The sequence below is a fragment of the Callionymus lyra genome, chromosome 6, assembly GCF_982586985.1.
Source record: "Callionymus lyra chromosome 6, fCalLyr1.hap1.1, whole genome shotgun sequence".
Lineage (NCBI taxonomy): Eukaryota > Metazoa > Chordata > Actinopteri > Syngnathiformes > Callionymidae > Callionymus > Callionymus lyra.
The window spans coordinates 1,055,803-1,079,336 of NC_141823.1; the positions used below are offsets into that span (position 1 = coordinate 1,055,803).

Consider the following 23,534-nt stretch of genomic DNA (forward strand, 5'->3'; position numbering starts at 1 on the left):
AGATTCTTGTTACATTACTCAGAGATTATTGTTGCATTACTCAGAGATTCTTGTTACATTACTCAGAGATTCTTGTTACATTACTCAGAGATTATTGTTACATTACTCAGAGATTCTTGTTACATTACTCAGAGATTATTGTTGCATTACTCAGAGATTCTTGTTGCATTACTCAGAGATTCTTGTTGCATTACTCAGAGATTCTTGTTGCATTACTCAGAGATTCTTGTTACATTACTCATAGATTCTTGTTGCATTACTCAGAGATTCTTGTTACATTACTCATAGATTCTTGTTGCATTACTCAGAGATTCTTGTTACATTACTCAGAGATTCTTGTTGCATTACTCAGAGATTCTTGTGGCATTACTCATAGATTCTTGTTACATTACTCATAGATTCTTGTTACATTACTCATAGATTCTTGTTACATTACTCAGAGATTCTTGTTACATTCCTCAGAGATTCTTGTTACATTACTCAGAGATTCTTGTTACATTACTCAGAGATTCTTGTTACATTACTCAGAGATTCTTGTTACATTACTGTCATCAAGATGAACAGAAGATACTGGACGTTTTCAAATGTATTCGTGTGTGAAGAACAAACTTTCATCAGAAACTTACTAGAACATGAAAAACGACAGAATGCTGTGAAAAAAGAAACCAGGAGAAAATGAAAGTTGAGGAATTATGATGAAAAAGAAAACAGTAAGAAAAACAAACACAAAGATGATCCAAAATAAGAAAAACTAATTATGAAATGATGGTGAAAATACTTCTGAGGTTTTTTTCATTGATTGAATAAAGAGATAAAATCTTCTGATCGATGACATCATCATGTCATTGATCAGTTTAATCTCAATCACTTCTATTGATGACCAGCAGGGGGCGCAGGATCGAAGGACTCGTGACTCAGTGATCACATGACTGTTAACCAGGTCCAGAGGAGGTGGTGTCGGGTCATGGACAGGGGTCTCTGAGGTCGCGGCAGGTCAAGGCTGAACCAGGACCGGTCCACGCTCAGGAGGACAACATGGCCGCCGGGGTCGTGTCACGCAGACAGAGTCGCCTTGTCCGGCCCCTCAGATCTTTACAAGTGCAGCGGGCCGGTTCAGAACCTCCATTCATGGACTCTCATCAGAGGACCACCGGGCCGGCGGGTCGAGGCGGACTGTCACGGTCCAGAAGATCGTCCGGTCATCTGAGAAGAATCTGGACCGCGTGACTTCGATCATCAGAGTCTGGGTCGACGTATAGAGACAAAGACCAGAAGGTTCTGTTCGGATCCAATTAGTTCCTCAAACCATCAGAACCAGTCCAGCAACGATCCAGTCCGTCTGGTTCTGATGGATTCAAGTTTAAGACACGACGAGTCGAACTAGAGGAGGCGATTAAACACTGATGTCCCGTTTAAAAGATTATTACTATTATTATTGTTATTACTGTTATTATTGTTATAATTACTATAATTAATATTATTACTGTTATTATTGTTATCACTGTAATAATTATTATTATTACTTGTATATCAAATGTCAATCAAAGTAAACCTGTCAATCAAAGTAAACCTGTCAATCACAGTGAACCAGTCAATCACAGTTAACCTGTCAATCACAGTGAACCTGTCAATCACAGTGAACCTGTCAATCAAAGTAAACCTGTCAATCACAGTAAACCTGTCAATCAAAGTAAACCTGTCAATCACAGTAAACCTGTCAATCAAAGTAAACCTGTCAATCAAAGTAAACCTTTCAATCAAAGTAAACCTTTCAATCAAAGTAAACCTGTCAATCAAAGTAAACCAGTCAATCAAAGTGAACCTGTCAATCAAAGTAAACCTTTCAATCAAAGTAAACCGGTCAATCAAAGTAAACCTGTCAATCAAAGTAAACCTTTCAATCAAAGTAAACCTTTCAATCAAAGTAAACCTGTCAATCAAAGTAAACCTGTCAATCACAGTGAACCTGTCAATCACAGTGAACCTGTCAATCAAAGTAAACCTTTCAATCAAAGTAAACCTGTCAATCAAAGTAAACCTGTCAATCAAAGTAAACCTGTCAATCAAAGTGAACCTGTCAATCAAAGTAAACCAGTCAATCAAAGTAAACCTGTCAATCAAAGTAAACCTGTCAATCAAAGTAAACCTGTCAATCAAAGTGGACCTGTCAATCAAAGTAAACCTTTCAATCACAGTAAACCTGTCAATCAAAGTAAACCTTTCAATCAAAGTAAACCTGTCAATCAAAGTAAACCTGTCAATCAAAGTGAACCTGTCAATCAAAGTAAACCTTTCAATCAAAGTAAACCGGTCAATCAAAGTGAACCTGTCAATCAAAGTAAACCTTTCAATCAAAGTAAACCTTTCAATCAAAGTAAACCTGTCAATCAAAGTAAACCTGTCAATCACAGTGAACCTGTCAATCACAGTGAACCTGTCAATCAAAGTAAACCTTTCAATCAAAGTAAACCTGTCAATCAAAGTAAACCTGTCAATCAAAGTGAACCTGTCAATCAAAGTAAACCTGTCAATCAAAGTAAACCTGTCAATCAAAGTGGACCTGTCAATCAAAGTAAACCTTTCAATCAAAGTAAACCTGTCAATCAAAGTAAACCTGTCAATCAAAGTAAACCTGTCAATCAAAGTAAACCTGTCAATCACAGTGAACCAGTCAATCAAAGTAAACCTGTCAATCAAAGTAAACCTGTCAATCAAAGTAAACCTGTCAATCAAAGTAAACCTGTCAATCAAAGTAAACCTGTCAATCAAAGTAAACCTGTCAATCAAAGTAAACCTTTCAATCAAAGTAAACCTGTCAATCAAAGTGAACCAGTCAATCAAAGTAAACCTGTCAATCACAGTGAACCTGTCAATCACAGTGAACCTGTCAATCAAAGTAAACCTTTCAATCAAAGTAAACCTGTCAATCAAAGTAAACCTGTCAATCAAAGTGAACCTGTCAATCAAAGTAAACCTGTCAATCAAAGTAAACCTGTCAATCAAAGTGGACCTGTCAATCAAAGTAAACCTTTCAATCAAAGTAAACCTGTCAATCAAAGTAAACCTGTCAATCAAAGTAAACCTGTCAATCAAAGTAAACCTGTCAATCACAGTGAACCAGTCAATCAAAGTAAACCTGTCAATCAAAGTAAACCTGTCAATCAAAGTAAACCTGTCAATCAAAGTAAACCTGTCAATCAAAGTAAACCTGTCAATCAAAGTAAACCTTTCAATCAAAGTAAACCTGTCAATCAAAGTGAACCAGTCAATCAAAGTAAACCTGTCAATCACAGTGAACCTGTCAATCACAGTGAACCAGTGAGGGCAGCGAACGCATCACGGACGAGGGATCAGGATCGCGGGTCACATGACGCGTCTGGACGACAAACAGACCTTGAGTGTCGGCCTCGCTCGCACAACACACAGATAAGAGACACAACCCTGCTGGTACCACAGCCGACCCGTCAGAACCCAATCAGAGAAGCACGTAATTACAGAACCATCAAAGTTCCTGTGGTGGGTGTGACCGTCTAAAAGTAGCCTGTGATTACAGGCCTCGCTCAGCAGGGGGCGTCTTTCATTAGACCCGTCGTGAGACCAGAACCACAGTCTGGACCAGCACCTGCTGAGGAACCTTCAAGAGGACCCGGAGCTCAGAGGAGCTTCATGGTCCACATGTTTGTGTCTAGACCCGTTATCTGCTCAAGGATTGTTCTGAGGCTTGACATTCCTGCGCCAGACGCTCACGGACCAGAAGAGAAACACCAGGAATCTAAGTCAGTGCCTGGTGGAACACCATTGCGTGTGTGTGTCTGTGTGAGTGTGTGTGTGTAATGTAAGTGTGTGCGTGTGGGGGTGAGTGTGTATGAGTGTGTGTGTGTAATGTAAGTGTGTGTGTGTGTGCAATGTAAGTGTGTTTGTGTGTGTGTGTGCAATGTAAGTGTGTTTGTGGGGGTGTGTGTGCGCGTGTGTGTGTGTTTGTGTGTGTGTGCGCGTGTGTGTATGATTGAGTGTGTGTGTGTGTATGTGTGTGTATGAGTGTGTGTGTATGAGTGTGTCTGTGTGTGTGTAATGTAAGTGTGTTTGGGTGTGTGTGTGTGTGTGTGTGCGCGTGTGTGTATGATTGAGTGTGTATGTGAGTGTGTGTATGATTGAGTGTGTGTGTGTGTGTCTGTGTGTGCATGCGTGTGTGTATGATTGAGTGTGTGTGTGTGTGCGCGTGTGTGTATGATTGAGTGTGTATGTGAGTGTGTGTGTGTGTGTGTACATGTGTGTGTGTGTGTGTGTGTGTGTGTAATGTAAGTGTGTTTGTGTGTTTGTGTGTGTGCGCGTGTGTGTATGATTGAGTGTGTATGTGAGTGTGTGTATGTGAGTGTGTGTATGATTGAGTGTGTGTGTGTGTGTGTGTGTGTGTGTGTGTGTGTGCGTGCGTGTGTGTGCGTGTGTGTGTGTGTGTGTCGTTATCTTCTCGTCTCATGAAAACATCAACGCTGAGTCTGCAGTGAGACTCTGGTCTCCATGGTAACAGTCGAGGTCATAACAAGTCTGTACGACGACGTCTGAACGTTGTTGACACTTTTACTGATGAACTAGAAACACTTGTAACCAGAGCTGAGGACAGAGAGAGGGAAGTTAGTGTGTAACTGTGTGTGTGTACATGTGTAGGTTTAGTGTGTGTGTGCGTGTACATGTGTGTGTACATGTGTATGTGTGTAGGTGTACATGCATGTGTACACGTGTGTGTGTGTACATGTGTGTGTGTGTGTGTGTAGGTGTGTGTGTGTGTACATTTGTGTAGGTGTGAGTAGGTGTGTACATGTGTGTAGGTGTGTGTGTGTGTACATGTGTGTAGGTGTGTGTAGGTGTGTACATGTGTGTAGGTGTGTGTGTGTGTACATGTGTGTAGGTGTGTGTAGGTGTGTACATGTGTGTAGGTGTGTGTGTGTGTGTACATGTGTGTAGGTGTGTGTAGGTGTGTACATGTGTGTAGGTGTGTGTGTGTGTACATGTGTGTAGGTGTGTGTAGGTGTGTACATGTGTGTAGGTGTGTGTAGGTGTGTGTAGGTGTGTACATGTGTGTAGGTGTGTGTGTGTGTACATGTGTGTAGGTGTGTGTAGGTGTGTACATGTGTGTGTGTGTGTGTGTACATGTGTGTGTGTGTACATGTGTGTGTGTGTGTGTACATGTGTGTGTGTACATGTGTGTGTGTGTGTGTACATGTGTGTACATGTGTGTGTGTGTACATGTGTGTGTGTACATGTGTACATGTGTGTGTGTACATGTGTGTGTGTGTGTGTGTACATGTGTGTAGGTGTGTGTGTGTGTGTACATGTGTGTAGGTGTGTACATGTGTGTAGGTGTGTGTGTGTGTACATGTGTGTGTGTGTACATGTGTGTGTGTGTGTACATGTGTGTGTACATGTGTGTGTGTGTACATGTGTGTAGGTGTGTACATGTGTGTGTGTGTGTGTACATGTGTGTGTGTGTGTGTAGGTGTGTACATGTGTGTAGGTGTGTGTGTGTACGTGTGTGTACATGTGTGTAGGTGTGTGTAGGTGTGTACATGTGTGTAGGTGTGTGTGTGTGTATGTGTGTGTGTGTGTGTGTACATGTGTGTGTGTGTGTGTAGGTGTGTACATGTGTGTAGGTGTGTGTGTGTACGTGTGTGTACATGTGTGTAGGTGTGTACATGTGTGTAGGTGTGTGTGTGTGTACATGTGTGTGTGTGTACATGTGTGTGTGTGTGTACATGTGTGTGTGTGTGTGTAGCTGTGTACATGTGTGTAGGTGTGTGTGTGTACGTGTGTGTACATGTGTGTAGGTGTGTGTAGGTGTGTGTAGGTGTGTGTAGGTGTGTACATGTGTGTAGGTGTGTGTAGGTGTGTACATGTGTGTGTGTGTGTAACAGGAGAAGCTGCTGTGATCACAGTTTCCTCTCCATGTTCTGCTGATGTCATCATTGAAGAACAAGAACCTGAAACGTCTTCTTCTCTCACGAGGGTTCGACACGTTAAGAACACGTATGACGCACCTGAGATACTTTCAACTGCGGCTTAAGAGCCGCTCGGCTGCTTCTCAGCTTCTATCCCGAGGAACCTCTGGACCCACAAGGCTGGACTCACCTGTCTGGCAGTGGCTGGGGTTCCAGCAGCGATAGTCGTAGTTGTCGTTGAACATGGTCTTCTTGCACTGAGGCCGGTTCTCCAGGAGGCCCGGACACACGTCGCCGCACTCCTCCGACTGCTTGTTGCCGGCGATGAAGTTGTTGAACTCGGCGTCCATGATGAGCGACCAGTCGATGGAGTCCAGGTAGCAGAGCTCCGGGTTCTTCTCGATGCGGATGGCTCCTCGGGTGATGTTCCTCAGGCTGTGCAGGCCGATGTCCTTCAGGCTGGTCATCTCGAAGATCACCAGGGCGTAGTTGTAGAAGAGCTTCCGGCCCCGGATGACGGCCAGGTTGGGGAAGAGGGTGCTCAGACTGTCCAGGCCCGACACCCGGAACAGCAGCAGGTAGTCTGTGATCATGGTGAGTTTGGGGAAGCTGAGGGTCCTGAAGATCTCCTGGTTGATGCTGTTGCTGTGCTTGTCTCCGATGAGGAGGATCTGCAGGTAACCCTCCACCACCGTGCAGTTCTCCAGGAGACGGAACTCGCTGATGTCGTTGCCGATGTCGATGCTGGGGCCACAGACTGGAGAGAGGAGCGTCAGAGTTAGGATGAAGAAGACGGTGAAGGTGTCAGAGCTGCTCCAGGTATGGATGACCTTTGACCTGACGGATGACACGAGAAGAGTCGAGTGCGTGGAAGAGTTGCGAACTACCGTACGCAACGTTGCGAACGTCCGTAGAAGACAACGTGAACGACTGTAGACGACCATGAACGACTGTAGACGACCATGAACGACTGTAGACGACCATGAACGACTGTAGACGACTATGAACGACTGTAGACGACCATGAACGACTGTAGACGACCATGAACGACTGTAGACGACCATGAACGACTGTAGACGACTATGAACGACTGTAGACGACCATGAACGACTGTAGACGACCATGAACGACTGTAGACGACCATGAACGACTGTAGACGACGTCGCGAACGACAGTAGACGACCATGAACGACTGTAGACGACGTCGCGAAAGACTGTAAACGACCATGAACGACTGTAGACGACCATGAACGACTGTAGACGACTATGAACGACTGTAGACGACCATGAACGACTGTAGACGACTATGAACGACTGTAGACGACGTCGCGAACGACTGTAGACGACGTCGCGAACGACTGTAGACGACGTCGCGAACGACTGTAGACGACCATGAACGACTGTAGACGACGTCGAGAACGACTGTAGACGACGTCGCGAAAGACTGTAAACGACCATGAACGACTGTAGACGACCATGAACGACTGTAGACGACCATGAACGACTGTAGACGACGTCGCGAAAGACTGTAGACGACCATGAACGACTGTAGACGACCATGCACGACTGTAGACGACCATGAACGACTGTAGACGACCATGAACGACTGTAGACGACGTCGCGAAAGACTGTAGACGACCATGAAAGACTGTAGACGACCATGCACGACTGTAGACGACGTCGCGAACGACTGTAGACGACCATGAACGACTGTAGATGACTGTAGACGACCATGCACGACTGTAGACGACCATGAACGACTGTAGACGACGTCGCGAACGACTGTAGACGACCATGAACGACTGTAGATGACTGTAGACGACCATGAACGACTGTAGACGACGTCTCTAACGACTGTAGACGACGTCGCGAACGACTGTAGACGACCATGAACGACTGTAGACGACCATGAACGACTGTAGACGACGTCTCTAACGACTGTGGACGACGTCGCGAACGACTGTGGACGACGTCGCGAACGACTGTAGACGACCATGAACGACTGTAGGCGACGTCGCGAACGACTGTAGACGACCATGAACGACTGTAGACGACCATGAATGACTGTAGACGACGTTGCGAACGACTGTAGACGACGTCGCTAACGACTGTAGACGACGTCGCAAACAACCATAGACGACCATGAATGATTGTAGACGACCATGAATGACTGTAGACGACTGTAGATGACGTCGCGAACGACTGTAGACGACCACGAACGATTGTAGACGACGTCGCGAACGACTGTAGATGACCACGAACGATTGTAGACGACGTTGCGAACGACTGTAGACGACCACGAACGATTGTAGACGACGTCGCGAACGACTGTAGACGACCACGAACGATTGTAGACGACGTCGCGAACGACTGTAGACGACCACGAACGATTGTAGACGACGTCGCGAACGACTGTAGACGACCACGAACGATTGTAGACGACGTCGCGAACGACTGTAGACGACCACGAATGATTGTAGACGACGTCGCGAACGACTGTAGACGACCACGAACGATTGTAGACGACGTCGCGAACGACTGTAGACGACCACGAACGATTGTAGACGACGTCGCGAACGACTGTAGACGACCACGAACGATTGTAGACGACGTCGCGAACGACTGTAGACGACCACGAACGATTGTAGACGACGTCGCGAACGACTGTAGACGACCACGAACGATTGTAGACGACGTCGCGAACGACTGTAGACGACCACGAACGATTGTAGACGACGTCGCGAACGACTGTAGACGACCACGAACGATTGTAGACGACGTCGCGAACGACTGTAGACGACCATGAACGATTGTAGACGACGTCGCGAACGACTGTAGACGACCACGAACGATTGTAGACGACGTCGCGAACGACTGTAGACGACCACGAATGATTGTAGACGACGTCGCGAACGACTGTAGACGACCACGAACGATTGTAGACGACGTCGCGAACGACTGTAGACGACCACGAAGGATTGTAGACGACGTCGCGAACGACTGTAGACGACCACGAACGATTGTAGACGACGTTGCGAACGACTGTAGACGACCACGAACGATTGTAGACGACGTTGCGAACGACTGTAGACGACCATGAACGATTGTAGACGACGTCGCGAACGATTGTAGATGTCGATGAACGATTGTAGGAGACCTCGCGAATGACCATAGACGACAACGATCGACTGTAGACGACCATGAACGACTGTAGACGACGTCGCGAACGACTGGCCATTAGCTCAGCCTTAAGGAGTAAGGAGCACAAGTCATCTTCTGAGGTCTGGATATACAGTCGATATCGGTCTGAGGACTAAAGGTCAAAGGTGGATGCAGAGACCAGCGTGTCAGCGTCTGTCACTAGTGCGTCAGGAGCTGCTTCATGGGAACTGATCCTGGTCACGGTCCAGAGAACTGTAAACAGTCTCTGATGTCACCTGTGATGTCACCTGTGATGTCACCTGTGATGTCACCTCTGATGTCACCTGTGATGTCACCTGTGATGTCACCTGTGATGTCACCTCTGATGTCACCTGTGACGTCACCTGTGATGTCACCTGTGATGTCACCTGTGATGTCACCTGTGATGTCACCTGTGATGTCACCTCTGATGTCACCTGTGATGTCACCTCTGATGTCACCTGTGATGTCACCTCTGATGTCACCTGTGATGTCACCTGTGATGTCACCTGTGATGTCACCTGTGATGTCACCTCTGATGTCACCTGTGATGTCACCTGTGATGTCACCTGTGATGTCACCTGTGATGTCACCTGTGATGTCACCTCTGATGTCACCTGTGATGTCACCTCTGATGTCACCTGTGATGTCACCTCTGATGTCACCTGTGATGTCACCTGTGATGTCACCTGTGATGTCACCTCTGATGTCACCTGTGATGTCACCTGTGATGTCACCTGTGATGTCACCTGTGATGTCACCTCTGATGTCACCTCTGACGACCTTCTAGATCAAGCCTTGACCTTCGACGATCTTCGGGATCACACCTTGACCTCTGACGACCTTCTAGTCCACACCATGACCTCTGACGACCTTCGCGATCACACCATGACCTCCAACGATCTTCGTGATCAAATCTTGACCTCTGACGACCTTCTAGTCCACACCTTGACCTCTGACGACCTTCTTGATCACACCTTGACCTGTGACAATCTTTGCGATCAACCTTGACCTCTGACGACCTTCTAGTCCACACCATGACCTCTGACGACCTCCCGTCTGCACCTTGTCATCAGGTGTGACGTCAGGATCCTCTGAACCCACTCGCCCTGACCTCTGAACCCACTCGCCCTGACCTCTGAACCGACTCGCCCTGACCTCTGAACCGACTCGCCCTGACCTCTGAACCGACTCGCCCTGACCTCTGAACCCACTCGCCCTGACCTCACGCCGGCAGGAATGCGGACGACACACAAGGATCCTTCAGACCCGGGAGAATAAACGCAGGACCTGGACGAGGGAACTCTGGACAGGTTTGTTCTGCACCACAGCCGACCCGGAACCCTCTCCCAACAGGCCCGGCTCTGTCCTGCTATTTTAGAAGCAGACCTGCTGCAACAAACACGATCGACACACTCGTCTGCAGCGACTCACAACCTTCAGCCACACGTCAACCACCAGGAGTTACCAGGACAGAACTGTCAATCATGTTCCTCTCATCCACGCAGAACATTCTCCAGCTGAGTCACGAGGTCACGGGGTCACAAGGTCACAAGGTCACGATGAAACAAATCAGTTTGATCAGAGACTTTTTTTTAAATTATATTGTAACAATAGTTTTTTGCAATTAAACTACCGGCCTCTAGATGGCAGCAGTCGTTACATCCACCCAAGCTAAAAGAAGAATGATGACTGAGGACGAGAGGATACAGTGAGTCCAGCAGCTTTTAAAGCTGATGTTTGGACATATATACTTGTTACTACACTATCACAACACCAGAGTCAAGTACTGGACAATACTACACATATATACTTGTTACTACACTATCACAACACCAGAGTCAAGTACTGGACAATACTACACATATATACTTGTTACTACACTATCACAACACCAGAGTCAAGTACTGGACAATACTACACATATATACTTGTTACTACACTATCACAACACCAGAGTCAAGTACTGGACAATACTACACATATATCCTTGTCACTACACTATCACAACACCAGAGTCAAGTACTGGACAATACTACACATATATCCTTGTCACTACACTATCACAACACCAGAGTCAAGTACTGGACAATACTACACATATATACTTGTTACTACACTATCACAACACCAGAGTCAAGTACTGGACAATACTACACATATATACTTGTTACTACACTATCACAACACCAGAGTCAAGTACTGGACAATACTACACATATATACTTGTTACTACACTATCACAACACCAGAGTCAAGTACTGGACAATACTACACATATATACTTGTTACTACACTATCACAACACCAGAGTCAAGTACTGGACAATACTACACATATATACTTGTTACTACACTATCACAACACCAGAGTCAAGTACTGGACAATACTACACATTTATACTTGTTACTACACTATCACAACACCAGAGTCAAGTACTGGACAATACTACACATATATACTTGTTACTACACTATCACAACACCAGAGTCAAGTACTGGACAATACTACACATATATACTTGTTACTACACTATCACAACACCAGAGTCAAGTACTGGACAATACTACACATATATACTTGTTACTACACTATCACAACACCAGAGTCAAGTACTGGACAATACTACACATATATACTTGTTACTACACTATCACAACACCAGAGTCAAGTACTGGACAATACTACACATATACACTTGTTACTACACTATCACAACACCAGAGTCAAGTACTGGACAATACTACACATATATACTTGTTACTACACTATCACTATATATTGTATCCTTGTATCGTGATACGTATCAATACACTCTTGACACACAACAATGATGACATCACAGCAACACGAGGTCAGACTCTGACATGACCTTGTGTCTCTAGTTTCAAGCTTCTTTCATTTTCCTCTGATCCGTTTTCTTACAAAAAACATGTTTAATACACACACAGAAAGAAACATACTTGACGCACACACATGCAGATACACACACACAGAGACACACACGGACATACACAGACATACACAGACACAAACACACTGTTTGCGTTAACAGCAACACAACAGACAGCAGAAGGCGAAGAACAGGTATAGAACAGGTAAAGAACAGGTAAAGAACAGGTAAAGAACAGGCGAAGAACAGGCAAAGAACAGGTAAAGAACAGGTAAAGAACAGGTAAAGAACAGGTGAAGAACATGCGGAGAACAGGTGAAGAACATGCGGAGAACAGGTGAAGAACAGGTAAAGAACAGGTAAAGAACAGGTAAAGAACAGGTGGAAAACAGGTAAAGAACAGGTAAAGAACAGGTAAAGAACAGGTGAGGAACAGGTAAAGAACAGGTGAGGAACAGGGAAAGAACAGGTAAAGAACAGGTAAAGAACAGGTAAAGAACAGGTGAGGAACAGGTAACGAACAGGTGAGGAACAGGTAAAGAACAGGTAAGAAACAGGGGAGGAAAAGGTAAAGAACAGGTGGAGAACAAGTAAAAAACAGGTAAGGAACAGGTAGAGAACAGGTGGAGAACAGGTTGAGAACAGGTTGAGAACAGGTGGAGAACAGGGGGAGAACACGTAAAGAAGAGGTGAGGAACAGGTGAGGAACAGGTGAGGAACAGGTGGGGAACAGGTGGGGAACAGGTGGGGAACAGGTGGGGAACAGGTGGGGAACAGGTGGGGAACAGGTGGGGAACAGGTGAGGAACAGGTGGAGAACAGGTGGAGAACAGGTGGGGAACAGGTAAAGAATAGGTAAAGAATAGGTAAAGAACAGGTGAAGAACAGGCGGGGAACAGGCGGAGAACAGGTAAAGAACAGGTAAAGAACAGGTAAAGAACAGGCGAAGAACAGGCGAAGAACAGGTGAAGAACAGGCGGAGAACAGGTAAAGAACAGGTGAAGAACAGGTAAAGAACAGGTAAAGAACAGGTAAAGAACAGGTGAGGAACAGGTAAAGAACAGGTGAGGAACAGGTGAGGAACAGGTGAGGAACAGGTAAAGAACAGGTAAAGAACAGGTGGAAAACAGGTAAAGAACAGGTAAAGAACAGGTGAGGAACAGGTAACGAACAGGTGAGGAACAGGTAAAGAACAGGTAAGGAACAGGTAAGGAACAGGTAGAGAACAGGTGGAGAACAGGTGGAGAACAGGGGGAGAACAGGTGAAGAACACGTAAAGAACAGGTGAGGAACAGGTGAGGAACAGGTGAGGAACAGGTGAGGAACAGGTGGGGAACAGGTGGGGAACAGGTGGGGAACAGGTGAGGAACAGGTGAGGAACAGGTGGAGAACAGGTGGAGAACAGGTGGGGAACAGGTAAAGAACAGGTAAAGAACAGGTAAAGAACAGGCGGAGAACAGGTAAAGAACAGGTAAAGAACAGGTGAAGAACAGGCGAAGAACAGGCGAAGAACAGGCGGAGAACAGGCGGAGAACAGGTAAAGAACAGGTGAAGAACAGGTGAAGAACAGGTGAAGAACAGGTAAAGAACAGGTAAAGAACAGGTGAAGAACAGGCGAAGAACAGGTGAAGAACAGGCGGAGAACAGGTAAAGAACAGGTGAAGAACAGGTGAAGAACAGGTGAAGAACAGGTAAAGAACAGGTGAGGAACAGGTAAAGAACAGGTGAGGAAGAGGTGAGGAACAGGTAAAGAACAGGTAAAGAACAGGTAAAGAACAGGTGGAAAACAGGTAAAGAACAGGTAAAGAACAGGTGAGGAACAGGTGAGGAACAGGTGAGGAACAGGTAAAGAACAGGTAAGGAACAGGGGAGGAAAAGGTAAAGAACAGGTGGAGAACAAGTAAAGAACAGGTAAGGAACATGTAGAGAACAGGTGGAGAACAGGTGGAGAACAGGGGGAGAACAGGTGGAGAACAGGTGGAGAACAGGTGGAGAACAGGTGGAGAACAGGGGGAGAACAGGTGGAGAACACGTAAAGAACAGGTGAGGAACAGGTGAGGAACAGGTGGGGAACAGGTGAGGAACAGGTGGAGAACAGGTGGGGAACAGGTGGGGAACAGGTGGAGAACAGGTGGAGAAAAGGTGGGGAACAGGTGGGGAACAGGTGGAGAACAGGTGGAGAAAAGGTGGGGAACAGGTGGGGAACAGGTGGAGAACAGGTGGGGAACAGGTGGGGAACAGGTGGAGAACAGGTGGAGAACAGGTGGGGAACAGGTGGAGAACAGGTGGAGAACAGGTGGGGAACAGGTGGAGAACAGGTGGAGAACAGGTGAGGAACAGGTGAAGGTAAGACTCACTCTCAGCTCCGGGCTGAAGGCAGCTCGTCAGCATCATCGCCAGGATCAAGGTCAGACTCCTCTTCATACCTGGAGCTGAAGTTCGTCACACACCTGAGAAGACCTCCGCCGGGGAGACTCGCTCCTCGCCTGGACCAGCGCTGTAGCCGTTAGCCAGCTAACACGCTAGCTCGCTCACAGAGTCCGCTCGGAACCACAGAACCAGCTCCGAGTCCAAGTGTCTGGTCCGAGTCACGCACGCTCCCCACACGCGCGCGGCATCCTCGCGCTCCATGAAAGGTGAACCTGCGCAGGTGAGTCTACGAGCACGAGCTCCAGCTGAACATCACGTGTCGGTTCTGCTCACGGACGGCTCGGTTCTAGTCTGCTGTCGGTGAGCGCAGGAGCGTCTGTGGAGGATCCACGGACGTCACTTTGATTCCTGTAAACACGGCGCCGTGAGCACAGATCGTCTCTGAGAGCGAAGAGCGATCACTCCTCTGCGGCGGCGCGGCCGTTTCCATGGCGACCGATGTATCGAGTCTGTCCATTTGAAACAAATCACCATGACAACCACACACCTGAGGCCTCAAAAGTAGGATTGTTCAGCAGGATGAGTAAGTAAGAGGATCACTTGTTGAACAAACAACAGGATGACATCCTTTTAGAACCTATGACAACAATCCTTTTAGAACCTATGACAACAATCATTTTAGAACCCATGACAACAATCATTTTAGAACCTATGACAACAATCATTTTAGAACCCATGACAACAATCATTTTAGAACCTATGACAACAATCCTTTTAGATTCTATGACAACAATCATTTTAGAACCTATGACAACAATCAGTTTAGAACCTATGACAACAATCCTTTTAGAACCTATGACAACAATCCTTTTAGAACCTATGACAACAATCATTTTAGAACCTATGACAACAATCATTTTAGAACCTATGACAACAATCATTTTAGAACCCATGACAACAATCCCTTTAGAACCCATGACAACAATCCTTTTAGAACCTATGACAACAATCATTTTAGAACCTTTGACAACAATCATTTTAGAACCCATGACAACAATCCTTTTAGAACCCATGACAACAATCCTTTTAGAACCTATGACAACAATCCTTTTAGAACCTATGACAACAATCCTTTTAGAACCCATGACAACAATCCTTTTAGAACCTATGACAACAATCCTTTTAGAACCCATGAAAACAATCATTTTAGAACCCATGACAACAATCCTTTAGAACCTATGAAAACAATCCTTTTAAAACCTATGAAAACAATCTTTTTAGAACCTATGACAACAATCCTTTTAAAACCTATGAAAACAATCATTTTAGAACCCATGACAACAATCATTTTAGAACCCATGACAACAATCCTTTTAGAACCTATGACAACAATCCTTTTAGAACCCATGACAACAATCCTTTTAGAACCTATGACAACAATCCTTTTAGAACCCATGACAACAATCATTTTAGAACCCATGACAACAATCCTTTTAGAACCTATGAAAACAATCCTTTTAAAACCTATGAAAACAATCTTTTTAGAACCTATGACAACAATCCTTTTAAAACCTATGAAAACAATCATTTTAGAACCCATGACAACAATCCTTTTAGAACCCATGACAACAATCCTTTTAGAACCTATGAAAACAATCGTTTTAGAACCTATGACAACAATCCTTTTAGAACCCATGACAACAATCCTTTTAAAACCTATGAAAACAATCATTTTAGAACCCATGACAACAATGCTTTTAGAACCTATGACAACAATCCTTTTAGAACCAATGACAACAATCCTTTTAGAACCTATGACAACAATCATTTTAGAACCCATGAAAACAATCCTTTTAAAACCTATGAAAACAATCATTTTAGAACCTATGACAACAATCCTTTTAGAACCCATGACAACAATCCTTTTAGAACCTATGACAACAATCCTTTTAGAACCTATGACAACAATCCTTTTAGAACCCATGACAACAATCCTTTTAGAACCTATGACAACAATCCTTTTAGAACCTATGACAACAATCCTTTTAGAACCCATGACAACAATCATTTTAGAACCCATGACAACAATCCTTTTAGAACCTATGAAAACAATCCTTTTAAAACCTATGAAAACAATCATTTTAGAACCCATGACAACAATCCTTTTAGAACCTATGACAACAATCCTTTTAGAACCCATGACAACAATCATTTTAGAACCTATGACAACAATCATTTTAGAACCCATGAAAACAATTATTTTAAAACCTATGAAAACAATCATTTTAGAACCCATGACAACAATCCTTTTAGAACCCATGACAACAATAATTTTAGAACCTATGACAACAATCCTTTTAAAACCTATGAAAACAATCTTTTTAGAATCTATGACAACAATCATTTTAGAACCCATGACAACAATCCTTTAGAACCTATGAAAACAATCCTTTTAGAACCCATGACAACAATCCTTTTAGAACCTATGAAAACAATCATTTTAGAACCCATGACAACAATCCTTTTAGAACCTATGACAACAATCCTTTTAAAACCTATGAAAACAATCTTTTTAGAATCTATGACAACAATCATTTTAGAACCCATGACAACAATCCTTTTAGAACCTATGATAACAATCATTTTAAAACCTATGAAAACAATATTTTTAGAACCTATGACAACAATCATTTTAGAACCTATGACAACAATCCTTTTAGAAGCCATGACAACAATCCTTTTAGAACCTATGACAACAATCCTTTTAGATTCTATGACAACAATCATTTTAGAACCCATGACAACAATCCTTTTAGAAGCCATGACAACAATCCTTTTAGAACCTATGATGACCTCAAAGACACAATTAAAAAAACAGGAAACATTGCTCATTGCAACACGGTTCAAATCATATTTGTCTCATGATTCTAAAGTCACTTTAAATTTTAATGGCTTGATGGTCCAGTGATGTGATCCTGGCTCTACTTTCATGAGTCCCAGGTCTTGGGTTCAAATCCAAGAGGTGACATGACATTTTTGTTGCACTACCTAGAGTTGTTTCTACTGAAGGTTTTCAGTGCCTGAACCATCCGTGTTAGTTAGTTAATTCAATTCAATTCAATTCAATTCAATTCAATTCAATTCAATTCAATTCAATTCAATTCAATTCAATTCAATTCAATTTTATTTCAAGTGTCTTATCATAACAAAGTTATCTCAAGACACTATACAGTTGAAATAAGACTACAGTTGATTAAGGAAAAATAGATCCAGCAATTCAACAAAGAGCAAGAAACAAAACACTACAGTGAGCAATGGAGAGGAAAAACTTCCTTTTAGAAGCAGAAACCTGGAGCGGAACCAGACTCATTGTTGACGGCCTGCCGCTTTGACCGGCTGGGAGGAAGGATGGGGGGGTAGACAGATGGATAAGGAGAGGAGTGAGGGAGGATATAGTGAGAGAAAAGAGGAGAGTGTAGGAGGGTCCATGGGGGTGCTGGAGAGAACTCGGGATCTGATGACGTGGTGAAGATCCTGGATCAGCAGCAGCTCTGGAGGTGGATCCCTGGATCAGCAACAGCTCTGGAGGTGGATCCCTGGATCAGCAGCAGCTCTGGAGGTGGATCCCTGGGGCTCCGGGAGAGAAATAAAAAGGTGTGGGTTTGGGACAAATGTATACAATACACAGGTATACAGACTCCGGTGACGGGTAGTGTTAGTTAGTTTTAATTAGTTAGTGTTAGTTAGTTAGCGTTAGTTTTAGTTAGTTAGTTAGTGTTAGTTAGTTAGTTTTAGTTAGTTAGTTAGTTAGTGTTAGTTAGTTTTAATTAGTAAGTTTTAGTTAGTTAGTGTTAGTTAGTTAGTTAGTTTTAGTTAGTTAGTTTTAATTAGTTAGTTTTAGTTAGTTAGTTTTAGTTAGTTAGTTTTAATTAGTTCGTTTTAGTTAGTTTTAGTTAGTTTCAGTTAGTTTTAGTTAGTTGGTGTTAGTTAGTTTTAGTTAGTTTTAATTAGTAAGTTTTAGAATGTGGTCTGCATGAGGAAGAATAGCGCCCCCTACAGTGTATCACTGATAGACAACTCTGCTGTGTTTCATGACAGGTGTGTTTTCATCTTACACTCCACCTGTGTAACCATTTTGTTTTCACGATCTAATCATTCATTCATTCATTCATTCATTCATTCATTCATTCATTCATTCATTCATTATATTTCCTGCCTAAAGTGAAGGTCGTGACCAGACTTGTTTCTCCTCTTCTTGCATCCGTCTGGGTCTGCCCTGGTCTTCCCCCCAGGGACCCGGAAGAACTTGTGGGTCAACAGCAGAACATGACACAAACCACGTGACTTCTCCGCAATGCAGCTTGAAACAGTGACAGAGTGAGACGTCTGTCGTCATCGCTCCTCCAGCTCCGGTCAGAAGAAAACCTGGAGAACTGACCCTGGATCTGGATTGTTTTGCTTCCCAAGAGTCTGACGATTCTCAGGAAACTCATGGAAACCGCAGACGCGTGCGTGTGCGTGCGCGTGCGTGTGAATGTTTCATCGCTCCGCTGCCTCTCGCCCTGAGAAGCTGGGATGAAGTACAAGCAGATGAGTCAGAGCTGGAGAATGTAGTCCAGGTCAGTCAGGAATATTGAAGAGTTGATGAAATTTAATTTTTATTTATTTAATAAAAGCTCGTTTTTTCTCAGTTCATTATTTTTATACAAAGAGTTTAATATTGTAGTTCCAGTAATTCAAAAATAAATATATTATAAATATATATAATAAATATACTTAAATATGTTTTCATTCACAGTCGTTTTAATTCAATATAAATGTCGTATAATAGTCTCCAGACTAAACCAACAGATCGCAGATCTACTGATCATGTGATCGATCCTGTTGCTCGTTTTTTTTATTCCAAACTATTATAAAAAATGTTCAATTAAATGATTTAAAAAGTTAAACCTTTTAACGAATAAAGTACAGATAAATCTAAACAATAATTAAATACTAATATTCTGATGACACTGATATACTAACATATGACTGGTGAGTGTGTGTATCAAGTGTGTATCAAGTGTGTGTATCAGGTGTGTATCAAGTGTGTATCAAGTGTGTATCAAGTGTGTGTATCAAGTGTGTATCAAGTGTGTGTATCAAGTGTGTATCAAGTGTGTGTATCAGGTGTGTATCAAGTGTGTATCAAGTGTGTATCAAGTGTGTGTATCAAGTGTGTATCAAGTGTGTGTATCAAGTGTGTATCAAGTGTGTGTATCAGGTGTGTATCAAGTGTGTATCAAGTGTGTATCAAGTGTGTGTATCAAGTGTGTATCAAGTGTGTGTATCAAGTGTGTATCAAGTGTGTGTATCAAGTGTGTATCAAGTGTGTGTATCAAGTGTGTGTATCAAGTGTGTGTATCAAGTGTGTATCAAGTGTGTGTATCAAGTGTGTATCAAGTGTGTGTATCAAGTGTGTATCAAGTGTGTGTATCAAGTGTGTATCAAGTGTGTGTATCAAGTGTGTATCAAGTGTGTGTATCAAGTGTGTGTATCAAGTGTGTGTATCAAGTGTGTATCAAGTGTGTGTATCAAGTGTGTATCAAGTGTGTGTATCAAGTGTGTGTATCAAGTGTGTGTATCAAGTGTGTATCAAGTGTGTGTATCAAGTGTGTATCAAGTGTGTGTATCAAGTGTGTATCAAGTGTGTGTATCAAGTGTGTATCAAGTGTGTGTATCAAGTGTGTGTATCAAGTGTGTGTATCAAGTGTGTGTATCAAGTGTGTATCAAGTGTGTGTATCAAGTGTGTATCAAGTGTGTGTATCAAGTGTGTGTATCAAGTGTGTGTATCAAGTGTGTATCAAGTGTGTGTATCAAGTGTGTATCAAGTGTGTGTATCAAGTGTGTATCAAGTGTGTATCAAGTGTGTATCAAGTGTGTGTATCAAGTGTGTGTATCAAGTGTGTATCAAGTGTGTGTATCAAGTGTGTATCAAGTGTGTGTATCAAGTGTGTGTATCAAGTGTGTATCAAGTGTGTATCAAGTGTGTGTATCAAGTGTGTATCAAGTGTGTATCAAGTGTGTATCAAGTGTGTGTATCAAGTGTGTATCAAGTGTGTGTATCAAGTGTGTGTATCAAGTGTGTATCAAGTGTGTATCAAGTGTGTGTATCAAGTGTGTATCAAGTGTGTGTATCAAGTGTGTGTATCAAGTGTGTATCAAGTGTGTATCAAGTGTGTGTATCAAGTGTGTATCAAGTGTGTGTATCAAGTGTGTATCAAGTGTGTATCAAGTGTGTGTATCAAGTGTGTATCAAGTGTGTATCAAGTGTGTGTATCAGGTGTGTATCAAGTGTGTATCAAGTGTGTATCAAGTGTGTGTATCAGGTGTGTATCAAGTGTGTATCAAGTGTGTATCAAGTGTGTGTATCAGGTGTGTATCAAGTGTGTATCAAGTGTGTATCAAGTGTGTGTATCAAGTGTGTATCAAGTGTGTGTATCAAGTGTGTATCAAGTGTGTGTATCAAGTGTGTATCAAGTGTGTGTATCAAGTGTGTGTATCAAGTGTGTGTATCAAGTGTGTGTATCAAGTGTGTATCAAGTGTGTGTATCAAGTGTGTATCAAGTGTGTGTATCAAGTGTGTGTATCAAGTGTGTGTATCAAGTGTGTATCAAGTGTGTGTATCAAGTGTGTATCAAGTGTGTGTATCAAGTGTGTATCAAGTGTGTGTATCAAGTGTGTATCAAGTGTGTGTATCAAGTGTGTATCAAGTGTGTGTATCAAGTGTGTGTATCAAGTGTGTGTATCAAGTGTGTGTATCAAGTGTGTGTATCAAGTGTGTATCAAGTGTGTGTATCAAGTGTGTATCAAGTGTGTGTATCAAGTGTGTGTATCAAGTGTGTGTATCAAGTGTGTATCAAGTGTGTGTATCAAGTGTGTATCAAGTGTGTGTATCAAGTGTGTATCAAGTGTGTATCAAGTGTGTATCAAGTGTGTGTATCAAGTGTGTGTATCAAGTGTGTATCAAGTGTGTGTATCAAGTGTGTATCAAGTGTGTGTATCAAGTGTGTGTATCAAGTGTGTATCAAGTGTGTATCAAGTGTGTGTATCAAGTGTGTATCAAGTGTGTATCAAGTGTGTATCAAGTGTGTGTATCAAGTGTGTATCAAGTGTGTGTATCAAGTGTGTGTATCAAGTGTGTATCAAGTGTGTATCAAGTGTGTGTATCAAGTGTGTATCAAGTGTGTGTATCAAGTGTGTGTATCAAGTGTGTATCAAGTGTGTATCAAGTGTGTGTATCAAGTGTGTATCAAGTGTGTGTATCAAGTGTGTATCAAGTGTGTATCAAGTGTGTGTATCAAGTGTGTATCAAGTGTGTATCAAGTGTGTGTATCAAGTGTGTATCAAGTGTGTATCGAGTGTGTGTATCAAGTGTGTATCAAGTGTGTGTATCAAGTGTGTGTATCAAGTGTGTGTATCAAGTGTGTGTATCAAGTGTGTATCAAGTGTGTGTATCAAGTGTGTGTATCAAGTGTGTGTATCAAGCGTGTATCAAGTGTGTGTATCAAGTGTGTGTATCAAGTGTGTATCAAGTGTGTATCAAGTGTGTGTATCAAGTGTGTATCAAGTGTGTGTATCAAGTGTGTGTATCAAGTGTGTGTATCAAGTGTGTATCAAGTGTGTGTATCAAGTGTGTATCAAGTGTGTGTATCAAGTGTGTGTATCAAGTGTGTATCAAGTGTGTATCAAGTGTGTGTATCAAGTGTGTATCAAGTGTGTGTATCAAGTGTGTGTATCAAGTGTGTATCAAGTGTGTATCAAGTGTGTGTATCAAGTGTGTATCAAGTGTGTGTATCAAGTGTGTGTATCAAGCGTGTGTATCAAGTGTGTGTATCAAGTGTGTGTATCAAGTGTGTGTATCAAGTGTGTATCAAGTGTGTGTATCAAGTGTGTGTATCAAGTGTGTATCAAGTGTGTGTATCAAGTGTGTGTATCAAGTGTGTGTATCAAGTGTGTATCAAGTGTGTGTATCAAGTGTGTGTATCAAGTGTGTGTATCAAGTGTGTATCAAGTGTGTGTATCAAGTGTGTATCAAGTGTGTGTATCAAGTGTGTGTATCAAGTGTGTGTATCAAGTGTGTATCAAGTGTGTGTATCAAGTGTGTGTATCAAGTGTGTGTATCAAGTGTGTATCAAGTGTGTGTATCAAGTGTGTGTATCAAGCGTGTGTATCAAGTGTGTGTATCAAGTGTGTGTATCAAGTGTGTATCAAGCGTGTGTATAAAGTGTGTATCAAGTGTGTGTATCAAGTGTGTGTATCAAGCGTGTGTATCAAGTGTGTGTATCAAGCGTGTGTATCAAGTATGTGTATCAAGTGTGCGTATCAAGTGTGTATCAAGCGTGTGTATAAAGTGTGTATCAAGTGTGTGTATCAAGTGTGTGTATCAAGTGTGCGTATCAAGTGTGTGTATCAAGTGTGTATCAAGTGTGTGTATCAAGTGTGTGTATCAAGTGTGTGTATCAAGTGTGTATCAAGCGTGTGTATAAAGTGTGTATCAAGTGTGTGTATCTAGTGTGTGTATCAAGTGTGTGTATCAAGCGTGTGTATAAAGTGTGTATCAAGTGTGTGTATCAAGTGTGTGTATCAAGCGTGTGTATCAAGTGTGTGTATCAAGTGTGTGTATCAAATGTGTGTATCAAGTGTGTGTATCAAGTGTGTATCAAGTGTGTGTATCTAGTGTGTGTATCAAGTGTGTGTATCAAGCGTGTGTATAAAGTGTGTATCAAGTGTGTATATCAAGCGTGTGTATCAAGTTTGTGTATCAAGTGTGTGTATCAAGTGTGTGTATCTAGTGTGTGTATCAAGTGTGTGTATCAAGTGTGTGTATCAAGTGTGTGTATCAAGTGTGTATCAAGCGTGTGTATCAAGTGTGTGTATCAAGTGTGTGTATCAAGTGTGTGTATCAAGTGTGTGTATCAAGTGTGTGTATCAAGTGTGTGTATCAAGTGTGTATCAAGCGTGTGTATCAAGTGTGTGTATCCATAGTTAAATATTTATTCACTTATGTGTATTTAAAAAACTAACAACAGGTAAATAATATGATGTATTTGTAGAACAAAGTGAGTCTGAAGGTAAACATTAGTTTCATAAACTGAAGCAAACCTTGTTATTGTCAC

At 42.8% G+C, this 23,534-nt stretch overlaps 1 protein-coding gene across 1 annotated transcript in view; it reads right to left on the reverse strand.

The window, feature by feature from the left end:
- The window catches only part of igf1rb (insulin-like growth factor 1b receptor), a 47,991-nt gene extending 33,257 nt beyond the window's left edge, over positions 1 to 14,734 (reverse strand). The window contains exons 1-2 of the mRNA XM_087792987.1: positions 14,363 to 14,734; positions 6,124 to 6,690 (exon numbers count right to left, since the gene is read on the reverse strand). Of these exons, the coding sequence (XP_087649113.1) occupies positions 6,124 to 6,690; positions 14,363 to 14,429 (634 nt within the window). The 5' untranslated portion in view covers positions 14,430 to 14,734. The remainder of the gene's footprint in view (positions 1 to 6,123; positions 6,691 to 14,362) is intronic.
- Positions 14,735 to 23,534: the final 8,800 nt, after the last annotated feature.